The sequence below is a fragment of the Coloeus monedula genome (genome assembly GCF_965178545.1).
Source record: "Coloeus monedula genome assembly, chromosome: 27".
In the NCBI taxonomy this organism is placed as follows: Eukaryota; Metazoa; Chordata; class Aves; order Passeriformes; family Corvidae; genus Coloeus; species Coloeus monedula.
Window position 1 is genome coordinate 942759 of NC_138807.1, and position 21733 is coordinate 964491.

Here is a 21733-nt window from a genome sequence, read left to right on the forward strand (position 1 = left end):
CCTCTCCAGAAGCCAAAGGAATTATTTTCTGCAAGCGCTCCTGCAAATCCTAAGGGGAAAACTGGCTTGAGCAGCAGAACAAGCAGGATCCAGTGCAGGCTGCAGTGGGCCTCAACCATTTGCTTCTGGGGCAATGCTTGCTGATCCTCGTCGACATTTTGCAAAGAGAGATAGTGATGTGACGGTGCAGCCAAAGCAAGGGCCGTGCGAAAGGACAGGAGATAGGCTTGGCTGCTCAGGAAACCACAGCTCCCTTCCCACAGCTGCGGGTGCTGATAGAGGGCTGAGCAGCTCCCTGCTAGCATTGTCCCAAAGCACTGCCTGGGCTGTGAGCAGGAGGAGGCAGAGCAGCAGGAGAGCAAACGCTGGAAGTTTCACAGGTGAGTCACAGTGTTCACAGGGGCCTGGATGTTCGTGGAAGTCACATCTGTGCACGGGAAGTTCCTTTCACATGATTCATGCTCCTGCCCTCCAAATCTAGCAGAGGGCTCGGCTGGTGTTGGGTAAGAGCATATTCAGGGAGATTCTTCCAGCACACAATTTGTCTGGGTTGAGCTGGGTGTGGGTACACTGGGACACAAACACTGCAGAGGGATGGCTTTTACAGTGGCAAGGGCAGCAATGCTGCTCCAGGGGAGAAGGCGTTGCTGTGAAGGGGCCCATGAGTCAGGTTCTCCCCACTATGGAAGAGAACAAGGTGAGAAAAAGGGCCAAGATTTGCAGTAGGTGTGGGATTCATCCCTCTCTTCCCCCATCCCAGGAAGGAGCTGCAGAGCTCAGAGGGTGCCAGAGGGTCTGGCAGGGGATGCCAGTTCTGCTGCAAATGGTGCTTGCGCAGGAAAAAGGCAATGTGTAGGTTCATGCCTGCTTGCACCCACACCCCTCGGTTCTCCCCCCTCCAGGCCATGCAGGTTCCTGCCCTGACCCTGGTCACTCTCCTGGCCCTGCTGCCCCCAGCCCAGCCCTGCCCCTCAGAGATGAACAAGGTCAAGGACCTCCTGGAGGTGAACTGCACAGGGCAAGCTCTCCGCGCAGTGCCCCCAGACCTGCCTGTGGACACAGGCATCCTGCTGCTCAGCGACAATTGCCTGGAGTCCCTCTCCACCGCCGCCTTCCTGCCCTTCACCCGGCTTCAGGACGTCGACCTGGCCAAAAATGGGCTGGTGGCTCTGCACACTGGGGCCGTGTTGCCATCCCTGAAGGAGCTGATCCTCTCCCACAATGCACTGGGGGTCCTTCCTGTCCTGAAGGGCCTGCCTGCGCTTACCCACCTGGCTGTGGCCCACAACAGCCTGGAGACGCTGGCCCCGAGGGCTTTCCACACAGTGCCACAGCTGCAGGACCTGGACTTGCGAGGGAACAAGATGCAGCAGCTTCCCCAGGAGGCCTTCGCAGGGCTGAGGGCACTCAAGGAGTTGGACCTCTCAGACAACCTCCTGAAGGAGCTACCCAAGGAATTGCTGCAGGACCTGCAGATGTTGGAGACCCTCTGGCTCTCGGGGAACCAGCTACAGACCCTGCCCACTGACTTCTTCCCAAAGGGGCGCCTCTTCATGTACGTTTTCCTCACTGAGAATCCCTGGCATTGCGACTGTGACCTGCACTACCTCCAGACCTGGATCAGGCAGAATGCTGACGTTGTTTATCAGCCAGAGCGGGGCCTGGAGGAAACAAAGGTGGAGGTCGCACCCGAGAAGGTACTGTGCCACAGCCCTGCTGAGCATAGGCAGAAGCCCATCATTCACTTCAAGCTCAACTGCAGCATTGTGGGGGATGAGGATGAGGAAGGAGGGGATGAATATAATTACGGGGAAGAAACAACAGAGAAAGCTACCATGACCACCTTCCCCCCACATCCATTCATCTCCAAAGAGCACACTACCATGCCCTATGCTGTTACCTCACCTTACCTCCCTACCCTCACTACCAAAACACCTCCCCTCACCAGACCTTCCTTCAGCACCCCTTGTATCTCCACCCTTTTCCCAAGCACTTTGCTTGCGGTGCTGACAAGCATCAGAGCTGCCAGCACCACCACTCCTGTACCAGCCAGTCCCACCATGACACCCACACAGACCCCCAGCACTGCCACCATTCTCACTGATACTACCACCATCACCCTGCAGAGATCTGCCACCCTTGACTCTGCCACCTCACTGCCAACCACTATGAGCAGCAGCCATGCTAGCACCAGTGCCCATCCCCAAACCACCCTTGCTACCAGCACAACTTATGCCAGTCTCATGGGGTCCACCGGCACATTTCCCACCACTTCCACAGCAGTGCCTTCTACTGCCATGCTAGAGGCCTCTTCCATTGCCAGACCTCCATCTCCTCCTCTGATGTCGGCCAACACCATGCTTTCCACTCATGTCCCAACACTACCACCTCCCCTGGACACCACACCCTTCACCCATCCTGCATGTTCCCCCCTATCTTCTCCTCCTCCTTTCTGCCCATGCTCCATCCCAGGACGGGCTGTACCCGTGCTGCGTTTGCAGGCAGGTGGGGAGGGTCCACAGTGGGGGCAGTGGGTGCTGAGGCACTGCTGCCTGTTGCACTGGGTGCTCTACCTGGCTTCCTTGGCTCTGCTGGTCCTGACCATGCTGGCTCTAGCAGGTTGGCTGGCATGGATGTGTCTGCTGGGACAACCCTCTTGGCACCAGTCCCTGCAGACCGAAGGGGTGCAGTATCCACTGCTGGAATGGAGGGAGTCAACAGGAAGCCCTATGATCCATCTCAGCAGCTTCAAAATCCCCCTCCAGCGCCCCACATTCTGTACAATCAAGGAAGTGGAATTGTGTCCTGAGGTTACCTACTGCACAGTTAAAGATCTGGGGATACAACACAGTCCTCCTGCAAGTTACTCCTTTTGCACCACAAAGGAGTTGTGGGTTCACCACAGTCCGCTGCACACATCAATCAAGCCTTCCTCCAGGAAGCTGATGGTCACAGACCTTGGATTCCGGAGGACCCCATCTGCTTACAGCCTGGACAGGGGTGTTGAAGCCATCGGTGATGTCAGAGTGAAATATGCGGGTAACACCATGTAAATGTTTCTGTACACTCAGAGAAAGAGATCGAGAGTCGTGGCTCTGCTTCACATGCCTTATTTTACAATGGAAAGATCTACTTGCCTAGGGGAAGCCATCCAGCTCCTTGCTCTAGTATTCTCCAATCATCTGAGGTTTCCAGAGCTAAAATAATTACTTGAGTATTTGGCAGAGGAAGATAATGTCCTAAACTGGTCAGTGATAATCTGGGGCTGCCACTGCCTGGTTTTGGAGTGAGTGAGGGCAAGCAGAACTTACGTTGTGCTCTGTCGCAACTGCTTCTGTTCAAATGATGCACACAAAGATGCAATACACTTTCCACTCAGTGCCAGGTTCTTAATCACATAATAAATATTCTATGCCTGAATTTCAAAGGGGTGCTGGTTTAATTTCATTGGACCTGCCACAGTCCTGGCAGGGCACAGTGAATGAGAAATTTGTCTTCAGTATATGGAGTAGTGAAGACAGAGGAGAAAAGTCCATGGAATCCCAGAATCCTAGAATATCCTGAGTTGGCAGGGACCCTTGAGGATCAAGTCCAACTCCTGGCCCTGCACAGACACCCCAGCAATCCCACTCTGTGCCTGAGAGAACATCTAAATGCTCATGGAGCTCTGGCAGCCTTGGAGCTGTGCCATTCCCTGAGGAGACTGTTCATTTCCTGACTTTTTCCTAATATTCATCCGTTGGGATGCCCCCATAACACAGAGCCATCCCTGGGGTCCTGTCTCTGGTCCCAGAGAGCAGAGATCAGAGCTGCCCCTCTGCCTCCCTTCAGGGGAGGTCTCCCTGATGAGTACTCTAGGCTGAATTGTCTCCCTCAATGTACTCTAGGCTAAATAAGTAAAGTGCCGTCAACTGCTACTCAAACCCTTCCGCTTTAGACCCTTCCCCATCTCTGCAGCCTCTTCTGGATACTCCTTTGATGCCACGACCCACCCCACTGCGGGGCTGGGGCTGTGTGATGCCAACCAATCCCAGCCCCTCCCCTGGATCGAGTTCCCCAAGAGGCAGACTCAGAGGGTGGGTCGAGGGGCGGCTCAGAAGCCTAAGCCGCACCCCCTGGGCGGTGCCCGGGTCCAAGCCACCTCCCCCGCTTCGGGAAAATTCTCGGTTATTCGGTCGTTCATTGGTTCTGTTATAACTCCCGCCTCTCGGTTTACCACAGTGGTTCTTGTTCAATTGCATCCTCCCCCTGGCTTGGAACTCGTTGGTTGTTTTCCCCTTTCCCCATGGTTTTGAAACCCCCTATAAAACTGAGGACAAGCCTTGGGGAGGGAGGAGGGGAATCTAATCGCATTCCATCCCTTCCGAGCTTGTTTGGGTTGTGAAACTTCTAACAATAAACCTGTTGGAAGCCAGACCCGAACAGCCTCTCTCTTCCTTTATCTCCGAACTAACGTGAGCCGATATCATCAGCTCCTGCCGTGTCTCCTCTGCAAAGAAGCCAGTGAGCTCAGCCAGCAGCACTTTTCCTGATGCCGAAGTCGCTTCTGCGAGGCACAGAAGTAACGCAGCTGGAGTCTCTCTGACCGAGGGCACGCCAGAGCTCGTGCAACGAGCACAGAACTGCGTTACTCTTTAATAGCTTTGGGTCCTTCTTGTATTTTGGCATCCAAAACTGCACACTTATACTCTTATTCCTGACTTTTGCCCCAAGTGTGCGCTTCTTCCCTGTGGTACAGAATCACATGGGAAAAGCATCCCACTGGCAGGTAATAAAGAAAGTGCAACTGTTGATGCCTCTGCATGACCAATTATGGGATGGCTGGATACTGGGGAGTAAGGTGGGAGGCTTTGAAGGGCAACGGATGTGACTTGTAAGGGATTACACAGGGACAAAGCACTCAGGAGATGGCCAAACTTTGTGACTACTTGTCTAGATGTCACTCAAACATTTTGGGAGGTGTAAGAAGCAGACAACAGTCACCATTGGTGGAAGGTTGAATGGCTCGCCCCAGCAATGGTGCATAAATGCACCATTCAAGGATCCTATGAATCACTTTTCCAGCCTGAAATGCAGTTCCAGTTCTAATTGCCCCAAATGTATTGTCAAACTGCTGAGTCAGCATGGCCTTCTGCCAGGTTAACTACTGGGTTCACAGGTGGGAACGTGTGCCTGTGCTTGGCCAGCATGAGTGTGTCTGCTGGTGAAGGTCTGGTGTGCAAGTGTGTCCATGGACATGGACATACTGCGTTTGTAAGTGGGCACTTGTCCATCTGTTGGTGCTGTCCTCTTACCACACCATCCTTTCTATCCCTGTTTCCTGGGACAACGATGAGGCAAGCAGCTCCAGTGCTGGCACAGTCTGAAGGCCCCAACAGTGGGGGGCAGACATCTGGGGAGCAGAGCTGTGGAAGAAGATCTGTGTATCTTGATGGACGGAAAGGTGAACAAGGTCCAGCAGTGCACCTGGCAGCAAAGGGAGGGCAACAAAACCTGGACTGGGTTAACAGAGACAGGGCCAGCAGGCCAAGGGAAGTGATTATCCCCTTCTCTTCAGAACTCATTAGACTACCGTTTTTCACCTTCCTCTACACATCTGAAGTCACCCAGTTCCCTCCCTACAGGCACTACTGGTACCCCAGTATTTCTCAGAATCCCGTTACCCTTGCCTCTCCTTTCAACTCCTCCCTGGAATTCTCCCATCTCTCCACAGAACAAGCTCTCCGGGTCACTCCAGGAATCCAAGACCTCTCAAAACCACCTAGGAACCCCAAAGCCCCCAGGACCCCCTATTGTACTCTATCAACCCCACCATCAACCCGCCCAAATCCTGGCACTCGCAGGACTCTATTCCCTCAGGATCTCCTATGCAACCCAAGATCCCTCTCAGTCCTGAGACAAACACATACACCCTCGTGCCCAGTGAACACAGGCACACAGAGCCCCAGTGCCCAGCACCACCCACCCAGGACACCCAGGTCACTGCCCTCCTGCTCTCCTCCTGTTCCTTGTGAGAAGCACCTGGATGTCTGGGTTTCCCACCAGAAACAACAAGACCCAGACAGACAATTCAGGAAGCATTTTTATTCAAACCAGGTGGGGGGGGGGGGGAAACTGGGGGATTCCCAGCTCCCAGTGAAGGGCTCAGACAAAGAAGACTGAGTATTCCTGGAGGCACAGCACTACAGTGTGGGAAATCTCTATGTTCCACAAGTTCACTACAGTCTAGGTCATGTACCTTAAGGGTGAAGGGTTGCTGGAAACCACAGGAGGAACCCACTCTGGGAGAGGGGTCTGGGCACTTTTGTCCCATAGAGGTACCCATGGATGCTACCTGGGTATCCCAGTATGGGGTGCAGAGTTTTTAAGCTAAGTATACCCTAGGTATTATTGGGAGTTTCAGTTGATCTCAAGGGGTCCTTAAGGCAGCTGGGGCCACGCAAGGCAGGGGGTAAAGTGAGAACACAGGCTTGTAGGTCAGTATAGGCATGGGGCAAGGTACCCCGGGTGATCCAGCGCCGGGTACCCGGCTGGTAGGCATGGATCAAGTGCGTGTCCTGGTAGGTCTCATGACTGTACCCTCCCAGTACAAGCAGTTCCCCTCCCAGTACAGCTGCACCCCCAACTACATGTGCACGGGGCAGGGGGCTGAGGAGGACCCAGATGTTCTGCTTGGGGCTGTAGACCTCAAAAGTCAGCTGGTCCCTGTAGCCAGTCTGCCCAGCCCGCTGACACAGGCCCCCGGCCACGTAGAGCTGCCCACCCGCCTCCTCCATGACGTGGCCAGCTCGCTGGCCATTCATGGGTGCCAGGAGTGTGACAGGTGCACCTGGGACATAGCGGAGCAAGGATGCCTGACACTGGTATGCTTCATCACACCCACCCGACACGTAGAGCTCACCATCCAGGGCACATGCCGCGTGCCCACACAGAGCCATTGGCAGGGGCTGACACCTCCTAGGCAAGGAGAGAGGGAGGGGTGAAGGACAGGTTAACCAGGGCTATCCTGCAGTGACTGACTACCCAGGGGTTCCCTGGGGTGCCATTGGCTTCATTAACCACTCAGCAGGCAACACTTGCCAGCACCCAACGAGCCCCAGTGGACAACATCAGCTGACACAGATACCCCAGGGGCATCACTGTTCAACACTTTATAGTTGCCGCACCATTGGTCAACCACAGCGGGCTCCCTCAATGGACAACATTGGCCATCACCCTATGAACATTCTGCCAATGAGAGGAATCAAACTATTTGTCTCATTGGCAGATGGCCAACAAGACTTGCAATGAACACACTACTGGCCAAAAACTCACTTGCCACCCGCTAGGAAACACTGGCCGTCACGCAGTCCACAAGGGACATGGTTGTTCAACAACCAGTAGACCTCTCCCAAATACCACTGCAAGTCCATCCTCCACTGGAGGCTTAGTGACCCAAAGCACTCAGTGGGCACCTTGGTCAAGGCAAGGGGCTCTTAGAGAAAAGGGAAACTAGGCATCTGCTGGAGCAGCCTCACCTCCAGGTGTCATTGGCCAGGTCGTAGCACTCCACAGTATCTGTGCAGTAGAGCTCCCCTGAGGTGCCCCCCAGGGCATAGATGAAATTCCCAAGTGCCACAGCAGCAAAGTAGCTCCGTCCACACGTCATACTGGCCAGACGCTCCCAGGAATCATCCATAGGCTGGTACCTGGGTTTGAGAGGCAAAGGGGCAAGAGACTACCTGTTACCTACAACACCATGAGCTGATGTTGGCACTGCTGAGGGCAACAACCCACCTACAACCTGCCAGTCCCAGAATGCCTTAGGGTCACATGGTCACCTTGCATGGGAATATCCTCTCCTTCTGGACAATACCAAACCCATAATGACCTGCGGCATCTCCAGATAGAAGCCTCCCGCTCCTACTCCAAAAAAGCCTGTAACACCCCGGAGTAAGAGGGCACCTCTGAGTCCTACCCCTAACCCATCCCAGAATGTCTTAGGGCACTTGACCAGCTTCAATGCCACAATGTCTTGGATCCATGGGGCAGCTCTAGCTCTACCAACACCTCCTCTGATCCCACAATGTCCTGGTGCCACATGGGAACTCTAAGTCCTCTGTAGCTCTCACCTGTAGACACTGGCTAGGGTGTCATGGACCCCGTAGTAGTGCTTTCCACCCAGGACGTAGAGGTTGTTGCCCACCACAGTTACAGCATGACGGAAGCGTGGGCCATCAGGAAAGTGTCCCAGTTCCCTCCACTCAACCTGCTTCACCAGCCCCACAGCACTGAGGTAGCGGTCTGCAAACCAGAGGTGTCTGCTGGGCTTCCGGGCAGTCAGGTTGCCCTTTACTTTGTCTCCACCACAAACCACCAACACCTCTTGCAAGGAACGTACCCGGCATGGCAGCTGGGCCATGGGGGCGAAACTTGCTACCATGAGCTCACGTAGGACCTTTGGGTCAGCTACCCCTGCAGTCACAGATGGGACCTTCTTCAGCTCCAGGCTGGACATGAGGGCAAAGCGAACAGATGACAGGATCTCTTTGGCTAGATCCTCCTGGCCATCTCCATTGGCCATAAGCCACCGAGATGCTGCTTCCAAGGCTTCCAGTTCGTGGAGGACATTGAGACCATCAGAGCGGAGGAGGCGGATGAGAAGGTGTGCAGGAAGATCCAAAAAGGCCGGTGTAATCACCACACAGGGGAAGGTGGCCAAGATGTAGTTCTCTGCTACATGGACCACCTCATCCAGCCCATAGGCCACAGCAAAGGCCAGCACATCAGGGCCAGTTTCTGGGGTCAGGCCATGGGTGAAAACATCCAGGCAGAGAGTGAGGAGCCCCCAGGCCTGGTAGCGCAGGGAGGTCTCAGCTGCCTCCAAGACCATGGGCCATGGCCCTGCTACAGCTCCTGTGTAGGCAAAGGAGAGGAGGAGACGCAGCTCGGCTGGGGACAGCCCCGTGACCAGCGGGTCGGCAGGGTTGTGGGTGGCCTCCCGCATGGGGCAGGTGAAAAGGGCCCGGAAGAAGTCACAGGAGCAGCTCAGGGCCAGTCGCTGAACTAGGAGGAAGGAGGAATAAATGGTGGGAGGCAGCAGGGAACCCTCTGCACTGTGCAGCCCCCAGAACTCACGTGTCCTGGCCCCATGCCCATCAAAGCCCCAGCTTTGCCAAGGGGAGCAGCCCTGAGGGCACCTCTAGAGCGTGACACGCACCTGGAGCTGCAGCCTTATCATCCCCACCAGAGGACTTGGCTGTCCCAGAGCGCTCTGTCCCACTCCTCAGCCCCTCATGGAGGACCCCCACCCCCTGCTCACCTGGGATGACCTCGTTCCCTGCCTGGAGCTGGAGGTCACAGCCCACACCATTGGCATGGAGCTGCTCCATGGCTCTTAGCGTCTCCCACTGCTCCTCCAGGGGCTCAGGACCTTCTTCCTGGTGGTCAATCTCCAGACGCAGGGCACAGGCGGCCACCAGCCGGGGGGCACCCAGGGCCCGGGCAGCCTCCTCCACCTCTTTCGCCCGGCCATGGGGCACAATTCCCCCATAGGCAAAGGTGAGCACAGCCCGCCAGCCCCACAGTGTGGCCCCAGGTGGCAAGGGGACATGGGGTGGGGGATCTTGGCGGAGTTGTCTGGTCCTGCTCTCCAGGAAGCGGTGGAAGAAGGAGCTGATGGAGGCCAGGACCACAGCATGGGCCATGTCACTCTCTGGGCCCACAGCCACATCCACCAGCTGTCCTGTGGTGCGGAGGTGGTCAGCCATGGCCAGGAAGTGTCCAGCGTGAGCCCGATCCTGCAGGCTCCACTGGTCTGGGGCTGGCCCCTCTGCAACCCACATCTTGCCTGTGGGAACACATGGAGCAGGGTGTCAGGGTGCTGTCTCCACAGCTGGAGCTTCTGGCCCATGGCTGGAGTACTGGCTGGGGACATGGGATCTTGCTGCTGGCACTGCCACATAGCACTGGATCCACCACCAAAGCCTTTACCCCACAGCCAGCAACACCAGGCTCTGCTACTGCTCCATTACTAAATTTGATGCCCCTTGGCAAAACCACAGCTCCATAGGTGAGAACAACAGCCCATTTCACTGCCCCACTGAGCCTGATCCCATCACCTGCCTCATCTCTGAAGCCTTAGCATGAAGCTACTGACCCAGAGCCAACACTGCTGCCCCACAACCCCGTAGCTCAGGCCACTGTCACCCCTCAGACCTTCAGTCCTATAGCACACACAACCAAGCCCTTCCTCAGCCATTGCCCCATTAGCTGAAACTACTGATGGTCCAACAGCAACCAAGACACTGGCCCCCAGGAAAGCACCCGCCACACCTGCTCGGTGCATGGCAGTGCCTGCTGTGCACTGCCTGTTGTGTGTCATGCTGCCTGTCACACATTGTGATGCATTATCCCCCTAGTTGTCTGCAATGTTGCATGTCATGCTCCCCTGCACCACAGACTGTCGAGATGTGCTGACCCTCATGACATTGTTGCCACCCCTTGCCCCCGCCGTGTTGCTCGCTCTTTGTGCTGTGTTGCGTGTCCTCGCTCACCAAAGGCCATGCGCTTTGCAGCCCAGTGAAGCGCTTGCTGTATGCCGTGTCCTGCATTACTGCATGGTTTGTTATGCTGTGCCATGCGCTTGTCCCCCTTACCGCCTGCTGCTGCTCCACAGAACTCCTGTGACCCTCTAGGAATGTGCCCGGGTAATTATAGACCAGACAGGACACGTGGCCCCAGCCAGGAGCTGGGAGAGGCTCAGGCAGAGGGAGGTCCAAGGCCCCAGAGTCCCAAGGCTGGGGCAGTGGGGTCACTGAATTCTCTGAGGACAGGCAGCAGGGCCAGCTGAAGCTGACAGCAGCTTCAGTAAACACTGTGCTACCATGGGCAGGTTCTGCTGGAGATCCCTGGCCCCTTGGGCCCCTCTCTAAACACTGCTCTTCTCCAGATCCCAGGGTGAAGCAGAGCCCCCTCCCAAGTCCTCAGGTAGGAGACAATCCCCTGTCCCCCCACCCCCATGAGGGGGTGACAGAATATCATGGTTTAGCATAGTTTGGGTTCTTAGTTAAAGAGGGCTCCATCAGTCATGGAAGTAATTCTTTGCAAAGAGGCGCTTACAGCTTCCTCCAGACCCAACAGAACCAATCAACCGGCTAGTTTGAATATTGGCAACTTTTTAAAACCACTTAAGAAGCTTGACACACCTCTGTAATCCACATTTAAGAACGAACAAAGCCCGGGAAAGCTTCTCTTGCTTCCAGCTTTTGGGTAGGTAACTGGGGGCCCACGGCACGGCCCAGCGGGGCCGGGCCGGGCCCTGCTCGGCACATCTTGGCTGAGATCTCAGCCGCTTCTGCTCGCTGGACACCCGGCGCAGCCCCTCAGTGTGGGCCGGGCCGGCCGGGACACAGCCACCCCGGAGCCCCGCAGCCCTGCTCCTGCGGGCGGCTCCGCGGCGCGGCTCGGCCAGGCCGGCCCTCACCCAGTGCGGCCGAAATTCATCTGAGGCCTCTGCCCGGCAAAGATCATGGGACCAACAGCGATAAGCGAATTCCAGCTGCGAGGCCCGGGTGAGATTAACCCTTTTAGTGCTGTAAGTTTCCTCCAATACAGATGAAACCTGCAGACATCAATCCTCTCCCGAGTCAGAGAAAGAAGAAAGGTGAAGGCATGAGAAGAAAACACCATAAAGACACCAAAGTCAGTGAAGAAGGAAGAGCTGAAACCCTGAGGGAGGAGAAAGAGGAGATGCTTCAAACCTAGAAGCTGAAATTCTGTTGTAAAGCTATGGTGACGGACTATGATGCATCAGAGTACCTGCTGTAATTGCATGAAGCTTAGGGGGAGTAGAGTGTTCAAATTGCAATTGTGAGCAGAAGTACTTGTGCTGAAAAGAGCAAATGTTGAAGTAGCTGTAATTTGATGAGAAGCTTGAACAGAGATGAAAGTGATGAAGACCCTTGCTCCCAGGGAAGGAGAAGGCCTCTGTTCCTAGAGATGAAGATGCTCGCAGAGATAGGTGAAGAGAACCTTTGTTTCTGAACAGCTCATCCTTAAAATGGTACCCCAGTAGCTCAGGACTGGACCCTCGAAAGCAGTTGTGGGGAAAGCTGTAAGTCAGGGGAAGGGACTCTCACATGCGAGCAGAGAACCAACCCGGGCGGCTGTCTTGCTGTGACATTGGAGCCACGAGAGAACTGTTTCTTGTGGAAATGTCTCCATAGCATGAGCAAGAGAGACTCCTCACCCTAAGTGAACTGAAAAAGATTATTATAGAGGTGGTAAACTGATTGAAAATCTAAAGGGTTGTCTTTTTATGTTGTCAGTGGGAGAAGGGAGAAAGGTGAAGGCAAGAGAAGTGTTCTGAAGGTTTAGTCTGACTTTCTTTTCTTTCTTTTAGGTCTGTTAAACTTTTTTTATTCTTTTAAGTTTTGTGCCTGCTTTGCTTTCTCCTAATTCTTATCTCACAGAAGGAAAATAAGTAAGTAATGGGTATCTTGAACCAAACCACTACACAGGTCTGCCATCACCTGCTGTGCTTCTGAGCTGCAGCCCAGCCCAAAGAGCTGGGGGTCTCAGCCCCAGGAGCACACGGGGACACCAGCTCCTCAACCCAGCCTCAAGTGCCCCCAGGACCACCCCACACACACCCAGGACCCCATTGGCCCACAGAGCACAAACCAGAGCAACACAACCTGCCACAGCTGACTGTGTCCTTGTATCACTGTCCCTCCCTCTGCTGTCCTCTGGTGCTCCAATCTCCTTGCCTTGTCCCCTCCCCTCACACCCCATGTTCCCCTCTCCCATGCACCTGCGTCCCCCATACTCACATTCCTTGTCCTGTAACACATGCACCCATCCCCTAATGTCCCATCTCTGTCCCGCAGTGTTCCCACGCGTCCAGTTAATTCTGTGTTCCCAAAGATCATTTCACATCCTCTACAAGTCTATTTTTCAGCACTTAACCTGCTTGTGAGATTATTTTTTTTTATCTAGTTAGAATTTCCCTATCTTGTTATTTCCCACCCTCCACTGCACACCTGAGCCTGCATTTTCTGTAGCCACTAAGTTGTGAAAAAGTGCTATTAGATCAAATCTTGACATTTTCTCCAGGCAAAATGATCCAGTTCTTGCCTCTCTTTGTGCATCTTGTGGCTCCATGCTCTCCACCTTAGTGGGTTCGCAGGACACACTTCAGTTTGTTCATAGAAAATTCAACCAGACACAGCTATAAGCAACCTGCTCCAGCTCTCAGCTGGCATTCAGTGGTCCTTTCCAGCCCCAGATATTCCTCAAGTTCAACCATGAAGCATTTAGCTCTAGACTTCCTGAAATGCTTTTTGGAGAAAGACTTCAGGCTCCCAAACACCTTCTCGTGGGCAACCCACAACTTCTTCCCTACCCCACCTTCCCCATCTTCAGTGCAGAGCCGAGCACTCCTTCAGAAGCTTTGGCTCCAGACCCTCACTGATGGGCTCAGTGCAGCGTAATCCCAATCCTTGTCAAGAAGCCCCACAGGGCCCACTCAACTGCAAGGACCTCACTGAAGCTACAGCGTAGTGCTCACAGAAATCGCAGCCAGACCAGAAGATGCCGCTTCCCCTTCAGCAGCACCAGCTTTCTGCACCTCAGCCCAAACGCTGGGAAACAGCCACACGACACCACAATGTTGTGACAACTGCTGACTGGACCGAATCTTTATTACACGATGTCCTAAGTACATACAGCATCTGGAAGCCAGCTCACAGGGGTGAAAGGTGACGTTTACAGCTTGGGAGGTCCTGTCAGCCTCCAGCCCTCCTGGTTACCAATCTTCATGAGAGCCGCAGTGATTCCAAACCCCAGACATGCCGTGGTGCCAGTGAGGTAACTGTGAGCTGAAGAAAACACATCAAAGCAGAAAACACCCATTAAGGCACATTAAGTCCTGTGCAGCAGATCTCAATAGACTGCCATTTTTCGTAAGTCCCTTGACCATCAGCAACATTGTCTGGCCAATGTTTCCAAGGAATTGGAAAAGTGGCCTTTTTATAAAATTGAGTTCTCATGCTTTTAGCTTGCAATTTGAAATATCAATTTCAATAATCCACTGCCCCATCCCCTTAAGTCGGCAATCTTAAATGGCTCATTTAAGTGACAAAATATAACAAATATTGTGACAAAAAAACCAATCACTGCTTTGAACTCTCATCAGCTCAGCAACTAGGACAAATAAAGATTAATTCTATTTCACCACAATTACAACTTAAATAAATCCCTCACTTCTTTAGGTTCAAGGATGAATGTCTACAGAAAACAGTGTCAGTACCTGCAGGAGCTGCTTAAGCCTTACAAGGGGCTATAGGAGCAACAGCAGCAGGACACAGCTTGTCCCTCAGACTATGTAAAGAATTCACACGGCAGATATTAGATTGTACTTCCTGTCTAAAATAAAACACACTTCTTGCCAAGAAAACATGGATTTCCACAACTATATTTTTCCTATCCTGCAATTTTAAGGTATAACTGGTAGCTCTTACTGGCAGCACTGAGTCACCTCTCCTTTCATTCTGTGTATCACTTCATGCTCCCTTTGGTGCCCTCCCCTCCTGTAGCCATATTTATTTTAGCAGGTCCATACAATGCCAATGAAACTGGCATGAATACAGGCTGAGATGAATCTTTACCAAAGAAGCCTGGCATCAACATTCTTTAACATTTTTCCCCAACAGAAAAGTTTCTAAAACCAGCACATTTCAATGCAGGCACATTTCAGTGTTCACAATTACCTCTTGCTCCCAAGACAGCTCCTGCTGTGCAACCGCCTATGAAATAGTTCAAAGGATCCTCTGGTTCTTCCCGGACTTGGGCACTGAGGCAGGTACTTAAGCCAAACACAGCTCCTAGTGTAGCTGTAAACAAGAAGTAAAAAAACAAAACCAAAATCCTCAAGGACCAGAGAATTCACACTGAGCATGATTTCGATATTCACAGTGGCTACAATGGAAAACCAGGGACATCCTATCCCAGCTCCTACAGTGAGGGTCAGCATCACCCAGTCCCACCCAGCTTCCCTGGGTTTCTCCTCCTGCACCACATGGATCCCGCTCAGCTGTGAGCTGCACCCTCGGAGCGCCCCACACCCACTGCCACCAAACAGCACCGCATCCTGCCGGGGTATCGGCGCAGGCCTTACACCCTTCCCAACAAGGTGATGGGATTGCCCCTGACAGCCGGGGGCACTGCAGGGGAGCAGTGCTGTCTGTGCAGCCACCTCCCCAGCTTTGCCTGGACTCTGCGCTGTAACTCAGCCATCAAGTCCCTGTGAGCCCACCTCACAGCACTGGGCAGAGCAACCCCAAGGGCTCTGCTCTCCCTGCAGACTGCTAGTCCTGACACTTTCCTCCTCTGCCTGCCTCAGGCTCACAATGATTTCTGGATAGTAGAAAAATCAACTGGGTTTGTAAATTATTCTTGTTGTAAACTGACTTTGAAATTGAATTAAGAATTTTGAATTGAACTAAGAAACTGCAAAGTAGAAGCATCCTGTCCACTGAGTTACACACCTCATCTAATACAGACTCTTGATCATGAAATGTGAAGCTGTCTACCAGGCACCATCTGCAGGTTTCAATTCATCTTTCTTGGGACCAATAAAAATGTCCAGGACAAAAATTTTCAATCCCTATATACAACCAGCAGCTCCTGTTACAAACCTGGGCAGATTTCAGCAGAAAATGAATTACACTGATCCCAAAATCAGCTGAAAAGAGCACTGCAGAAACAAAACCCCCAGACCTAGGACTGCATTTCAGCTTTCCTGCTCTCCTTGCTTTGGACAAAGGCATCTGTAGGCAAAACACACAGCTTGAGGCCATGAGGTGTGATCCCAGAACAGAGGACAGGATAAACCCTTCCTCAGGTGTGAAACTGGTAAGAGGGCCCAATATGCCTGTTTAGGATTAAGGGATTTATTGAAATCATAGTTGATTACATGATTCAGTCCTTTCATAACGACCTCAGCTCATTAGAGGAGATGCCAGACCCTGGTTTAGAGTCAAACTACTCAAAAACGCAGACCTGGACTGACTGTGCCCCAACTCAGAGCACCAGCACTTGGGGAGCGGCAGAGGTGGCACAAGGCATTGAATTAGACTGAAAAGCAAGAGTCTGCTAAGAGGAAAACTGCACTTGACAAGGGGCTGAGGGAGCTTCAACCACGCAGCCCCCTCAGCTCCCTGCTCCTCTCTCCAGCATTCACTTTCTCTTCCTAAGACAATTCAAGACAACTGCATAGTTTCTGTTTGTCTGTAACCCGTAATGGGAAAACCCCCAGGTTTATTTTCCTTTTCCCACCAAAACCATTGCATTGTTCTTCAGCAAATGCAGTTTATTAAATACAATGCCTAAATACATTAAGCAAAAAAAATAATTTGCTTGCACTATGTTGTTGCCCACAAACTGGGTATTCTGGAGATTAAAAAAAAAAAAAAAAGTACCTTTACTCTAGATTGCAAAAAAAAAATGACCTGCAAATCAAGAACATGTCTTTCCATGTCAGTAGTCAGTGTTCTGGCTGTTGGCCAAACAACGACCCAGGGCCGATGGAGGACAGAGCCGCCGAAACCGTGCAGGGGCAGAGGCAAGGGCAGGTGAGAGGGCGCAGCCAGACCGGGCAGAGGCGAGGCCGGCGCGGCTGCGGGGCGCGGGAGTCCCACCCTACAGTTACACCGCCAGAGTGCCGGCCCTTACCCATCGTGACACTGTCCGCCGCCGCCGTCTGCAACGCGGCCAGAGCCGAGCCGGGCCGCAGCAGGATGATGCGATACGCCGCCCCGACCAGGCCTGCAACACAGCACCGCGCGTCATTGCCCGCGCCCGGGCCCCGCTCGGCCGCCCCCCCGTGTGCCCCGTTCTCCCCGATGCCCACCCGCGGCCGCGCCCACGCGCGTGGCGAGCCAGGTGCGCTGCGGACACTGCTCGCCCTCGGGGCCCTCCCAGTACCCCGCCATGGCGACAAGGGCACGGCCGAACTGTCGCGAGAGTCTGCGCGGCCCCGCCCCGCGGGCACGCGCGTGGCGAGCGCGGAGGCCCCGCCCCCCCCGCAGGGAGCCGTCACGGGCCGGGAGCCGTCACGGGCCGGGAGCCCTCGCGGGCCGGGAGCCGTCACGGGCCGGGAGCCCTCGCGGGCCGGGAGCCGCCCGAGCGCACCCGTGCAATCGCTTTCCTAAAGGACTCCCACCTCCTGTTCCCAGCTGCCCCAGCCGCAGCTCTCAGGCTCTTAGCCTGCACCCCGGACTCTGACGCTGCCGTTTGTCTTTGCTGGCTGCTTGCGGGACGGGGAGGTTGGTGTGGCTTTGCTTCGTTGTGGGTGTTTTGCATTTTTGTGGGGGCGGAGTTTTTTTGGTAGAGTCTACAACTCTTACTTAAGAGCGCTTTAAGTATTTTTAATGAATTTTCAAGGATTCTGTTTTAATTCTCTGTCTGTATCTATACTGCTGTATGGCCCTGTTTCCCTCTGAAATAATAAAGATGCTTTGACATAGGCTATAGGGACGTTGTATGCATTTATTTTTCCAGCTCTTCATAGTATGCTAATAAAAGCACAGCTCTCTACTGTGCCTTCTCGGTGATGTACAGATAATCACGCACTGAAAAGCCAGTGTCCATAAAAGAGACAGAGGAGCCCTGCAACTTTATTGGAATAAAGGGAGAGAGTGCCCTGGGGCACACGCCCGCGGGGTTTTCTCTCTCCAGGTCTCGGAGGGCGCAGCCTCCTTTTATCCTGCACTCCCGGCCGCAGGTTGCCCTCTTCCTTTCCCCGTTGGCTGAGGTACCAGGAAGGTGCAGCCTTCCCGAACCGCCCACCACAGTCCCCCTTGAAGCTGGCATTTTATCGCAAAGCTCAGAAGTTCAGGCCTGTGCAGACCCACTTGTCTGTTTCAGAAGCCGAGCTCCCTGGGCTCTGTAACAAACCTGCTGCTTGAAGGCAGTAAAGACATTAAGACCCCCTTCAAAGACGTTAGCACCCGTGCCCTCACCCATCGAATTGTTTGTAAAGACATTATCACACATCTTCCCTATCAGTGACATCCCTTCAAGCAAAGCTCTTTCAGCTGTTTTCCCGACTCTTGAAATAGCTCCAAGATCTGAGTGAAGAAATCTACAACTATCGTTCTTAGCTCAAGCTTTCTCACCTTTCTACCTCTCTTTTCCCTGTATGTGAAAAGCATATTCAATACTTGATTTCTGCATTTTCCAGTATGCTGGGTCCCCCACAGCATCTCTTCTCTGCGATAGGAGCTCAAAACAGCTGGAGTTGGATGCTACTGTTCCATTATCCAAAGGAACGGTTTGAAGCACTGTATCCGGCCGGCAGTGAAGTCGGAGCTTCATGAGCCCCGGCTGCCGGGAGAGGAGAAGGAGCACGGCCAGGGTTCGGCAGCTGCACCGGGCTGTGGGACACCGGAGATGTGCGGGAGTGTGCTCAACACGGCAGGCAAATCACCTCTGTTCCAGAGTTGTCTCAGCGCCAGAAGGAACTGGTGTGGAGTGCATTCACAGCAGAGGGTCTTCCACGGTCCCTCGGCTTGGGCACTGCTTCCTCTGCGTGCCAGAGAGGTTGCTGTTCTTACACACAGAACCAATGCCACCATCAGGCACTCACCAGTGCTTTAACAAAGGAGGCATTTTTTAGAGCAGCTTTGCCCCTTTTCCAAAGCTCTTTCTAAGCACATCGGACGAAGGGCTGTGTGACCCTTCTGGACAGCAGAATGGAGAAAACACTCGCCTGCAGGGCGGCACACGTTGCAAATGCTCTCTCCCCCATATAAACATACAGAAGCCACTGAATCTTGCACAGGGCAAGACTCTACACCATTAAATAACAAATCGCTTTCTGTGCTCCAAGCAGCTGTTAAAAGCTCTTCTGAGGCTGTACCCCATGCGGTAGATTCATACTGCTTCTTCCACCAACAAAGGAGGTGGGACAGAGAATTCACATCTCTTTTCCGTTGCAGCAGGTACAATGCCTGTAGCTGCAGGACTCAGCACCCTGGTGTGTACAGCTTTTTACTTTACCTCGTGAATAGACTGCAGCTAACCTTGCCACACTGCTGGTAGGGGTTATTCTGCAGGTACCCATCCTTGGGCTGCAGACCCTCCCCAGCCAACTTCAGAGAGCTGTTACGATGCCATGAAGATTTTTTGCCTTTTCTTTTATACCCGTTATACCTTTTTTACAACTTCTGTATTCTTAGTGCTTTTTGCCTACATTCTTGGACCCATTTGTTCAGCTAAGAGACTGAACATTTTAGAAGCTTTGTAGCTAGGGATCAGCGTGCCCCAGAGCCCAAGGTCCTCTCCAGAACACATTCTGTAAACTAAGATAGAACCATCCAGAAGGCTCCTTGGGGAGGGGGGCTCACTTGAGCCTCTCATTGGGGAATCTTTGATAGATCTGCTAATTAGTAACACCTATAATGTTATACCCAATCTTTGGGGGGGCGGGGGGGGGGGGGGAATTTGGCGGAGTGCATTTTGATGCACATGACCTGGACGTGTGCACCTAAGGATCCTTAAAATAAATACCAAGGTAAAATCCCTTTTCCCCTTCTAACCGTGTATGACTCTTGATTCTAAGACCAAGAAAAGGCATCAGTTACAGTAGGAGGGAACAGTTACCTTACTATAAACAGGCAAGTTCCAGGGAAAGCAACACATAACTAATGTAACATTACTCTTAAAACATTAACCTGGTTCCAAATATTTTTACTGTTGATAAACAAACTTGCTGATGCAGAATATTAGCTCCCTTAAATAGGGGGAGGGGCTTGCCATTGTACTACAAAGCTGCAAATAACTGGGGTTCCTTCTATTTTCAGAAATGGCAGAACCATCCATCAGCAAATTGCATTCAAAACATTTCCCCATCCTTCCCTCTCTTTTTGTAGAGCTTTTTGTAGGGTCTTGTCCAATACATCTCCTGTCTGCAGAAGCAGTTGTGCTCTGAATTCTCCAGAGAACAGGAATTTATCTTGTCTGCTAAAGGGAGTACAGACAGCAAGCTGCTTTTCAGAGGACAGTGTACAGTCAGCACACGGATGCTCAGGTACATGTTACCAGCAGCACACATCCTGCAGCAGGGGCTCAGTGACACCTCCTGATCTCTGGAACAGGAGGAGAACATCAAACATAGTATCACCACTTGCCTCTTCCAGTTTCATTACAAGCTGAAGGTAAGCTACAGGAATTCGATCAGGAGTAGTTAATACAAAATAACTGCACATTAAATTCACAGATAACCTTGGAAAAAGCATTCACTGTCCACCCCTGCAACAGAATTACCAGTGTTCTCAGTGACAAATTCAGCTTTTGTATCTTTACAAAAGGAAAAGTTCTGGAAAGGGGTCCTTGAAAGGAGGTAGCTAAAAGGGAGCTCTAAATACTATCTTCAAATGAGACTTTTATTTACAGAAATTATCTGTAAGCATTTCTTAATGAGACACCTGTACTTTCACTAGCAGAAAAGAATCAAGACTGACTTTGTCTAATTTAGCAATTTTCTCTTGCACCTGTGTTGCTCTGTGCTGATTTCACAGGAGGGAAAAAAAGAAACACTTAAAAAAAATTAAAACATCTTTATAATATCCTGTCTGAAAATCTGCTACCCACGCAATGAACTAGAGTTCAATTTAAGCAAGCCAGTGCACAGAAAGACCAAGTAACACCGGGAGAAAAAGCACACAGTGAAAAGTCAGTTTAATGAAATCTTGTATGACAAATTATGGCAATTATCATATCTGGAAATCCTAAAACTAGAGGAGATTATGGGAAACATGGTAAATTTTCAAATATGTAACATGTTTCTAGAAAGGAAAGAAACCATTTCCTACACTCACTGGGAGAACAAGAGATCACTTGAACTGCAGATTTGGACATGTTAGGAACAGTCATTTAATGGCAGCAATACCCAAGCAATGGCATCAGCTGATGCTTCAGGGAACAGAGAGGAGCCATTACAAAGTTGGAGGGGTTTTTTTATCCCTGCAGGCTTCTAACAATCTGGTCACCTCCCACCCTAGTTCTAGTGCAGGATGGCTGAGGACCCACTTATTTCGATCATTTCCTGCCCTATCTTCTCTAAAACTGTGCATCATGCACTGGGAACTGGACTACAGAAGGATGTTGTATTACAGCATTCTCTTACCTTAATGTTTGTATTTCCTGTAGGTGTAATCTTTTTCTTTTCATTTTATAGATAACAGGCTTACTTCTGGTTTCAGTAGCATCACCATTCTAGCAACACTTTCACAGAATCATAGAGCACGCTGAGTTGCAAGGGACCCATCAGGATCATCAAGTCCAGCTCCTGGCCCTGCACAGGGCACCCCAACAATCCCACCCTGTGGCTGAGAGCACTGTCCAAATGCTTCTTAAACTCATGCTTGGTGCTGTGACCACTGCCCTGAGAAGCCTGTTCCAGTTCTAAAATCACCCTCTGGGTGAAAAACTTCCTGATATCCAACCTAAACCTCCCCTGACTCAGCTTCATGCTGTTTCCTCAAGCTCTGTCACTGGTCATGAGAGTGTAGAGTCTGGTACCTGCCCCTCAGCTTTTTTTCCCCCCTCATGAAGAGGTTGAAGATCGCATTGAGGTGTCCCCTCAGTCTCCCCTTCTCCAGGCAGAACAAACCAAGTGCCCTCAGCAGCTCCTCATATGGCTTCCCCTCTAGACCCTTCCCAGTCCTTCTGGCCCTTCTTTGGACACTGT

General features: G+C 52.3%; 3 protein-coding genes across 3 annotated transcripts; 1 reads left to right on the forward strand and 2 right to left on the reverse strand.

The window, feature by feature from the left end:
• Positions 1–905: 905 nt before the first annotated feature.
• Positions 906–3053, forward strand: GP1BA (glycoprotein Ib platelet subunit alpha; the record flags this gene model as incomplete). The annotated part of the gene is made up of 1 exon (XM_082297674.1): positions 906–3053. One exon carries the CDS (start codon positions 906–908, stop codon positions 3051–3053), a length of 2148 nt encoding a protein of 715 aa, XP_082153800.1.
• A 3120-nt stretch (positions 3054–6173) lies between these two features.
• Positions 6174–10647, reverse strand: KLHL33 (kelch like family member 33). Its single transcript, XM_082297924.1, has 5 exons — positions 10536–10647; positions 9302–9829; positions 8112–9045; positions 7518–7688; positions 6174–6957 (listed from the first exon to the last, which is right to left on the reverse strand). Exons 1-5 carry the CDS (start codon positions 10618–10620, stop codon positions 6381–6383), a joined length of 2295 nt encoding a protein of 764 aa, XP_082154050.1. The 5' UTR covers positions 10621–10647; the 3' UTR covers positions 6174–6380.
• Positions 10648–13649: 3002 nt separating this feature from the next.
• NDUFA11 (NADH:ubiquinone oxidoreductase subunit A11) lies at positions 13650–17006 on the reverse strand. Its single transcript, XM_082297840.1, has 4 exons — positions 16892–17006; positions 16714–16806; positions 14751–14873; positions 13650–13859 (listed from the first exon to the last, which is right to left on the reverse strand). Exons 1-4 carry the CDS (start codon positions 16971–16973, stop codon positions 13747–13749), a joined length of 411 nt encoding a protein of 136 aa, XP_082153966.1. The 5' UTR covers positions 16974–17006; the 3' UTR covers positions 13650–13746.
• Positions 17007–21733: the final 4727 nt, after the last annotated feature.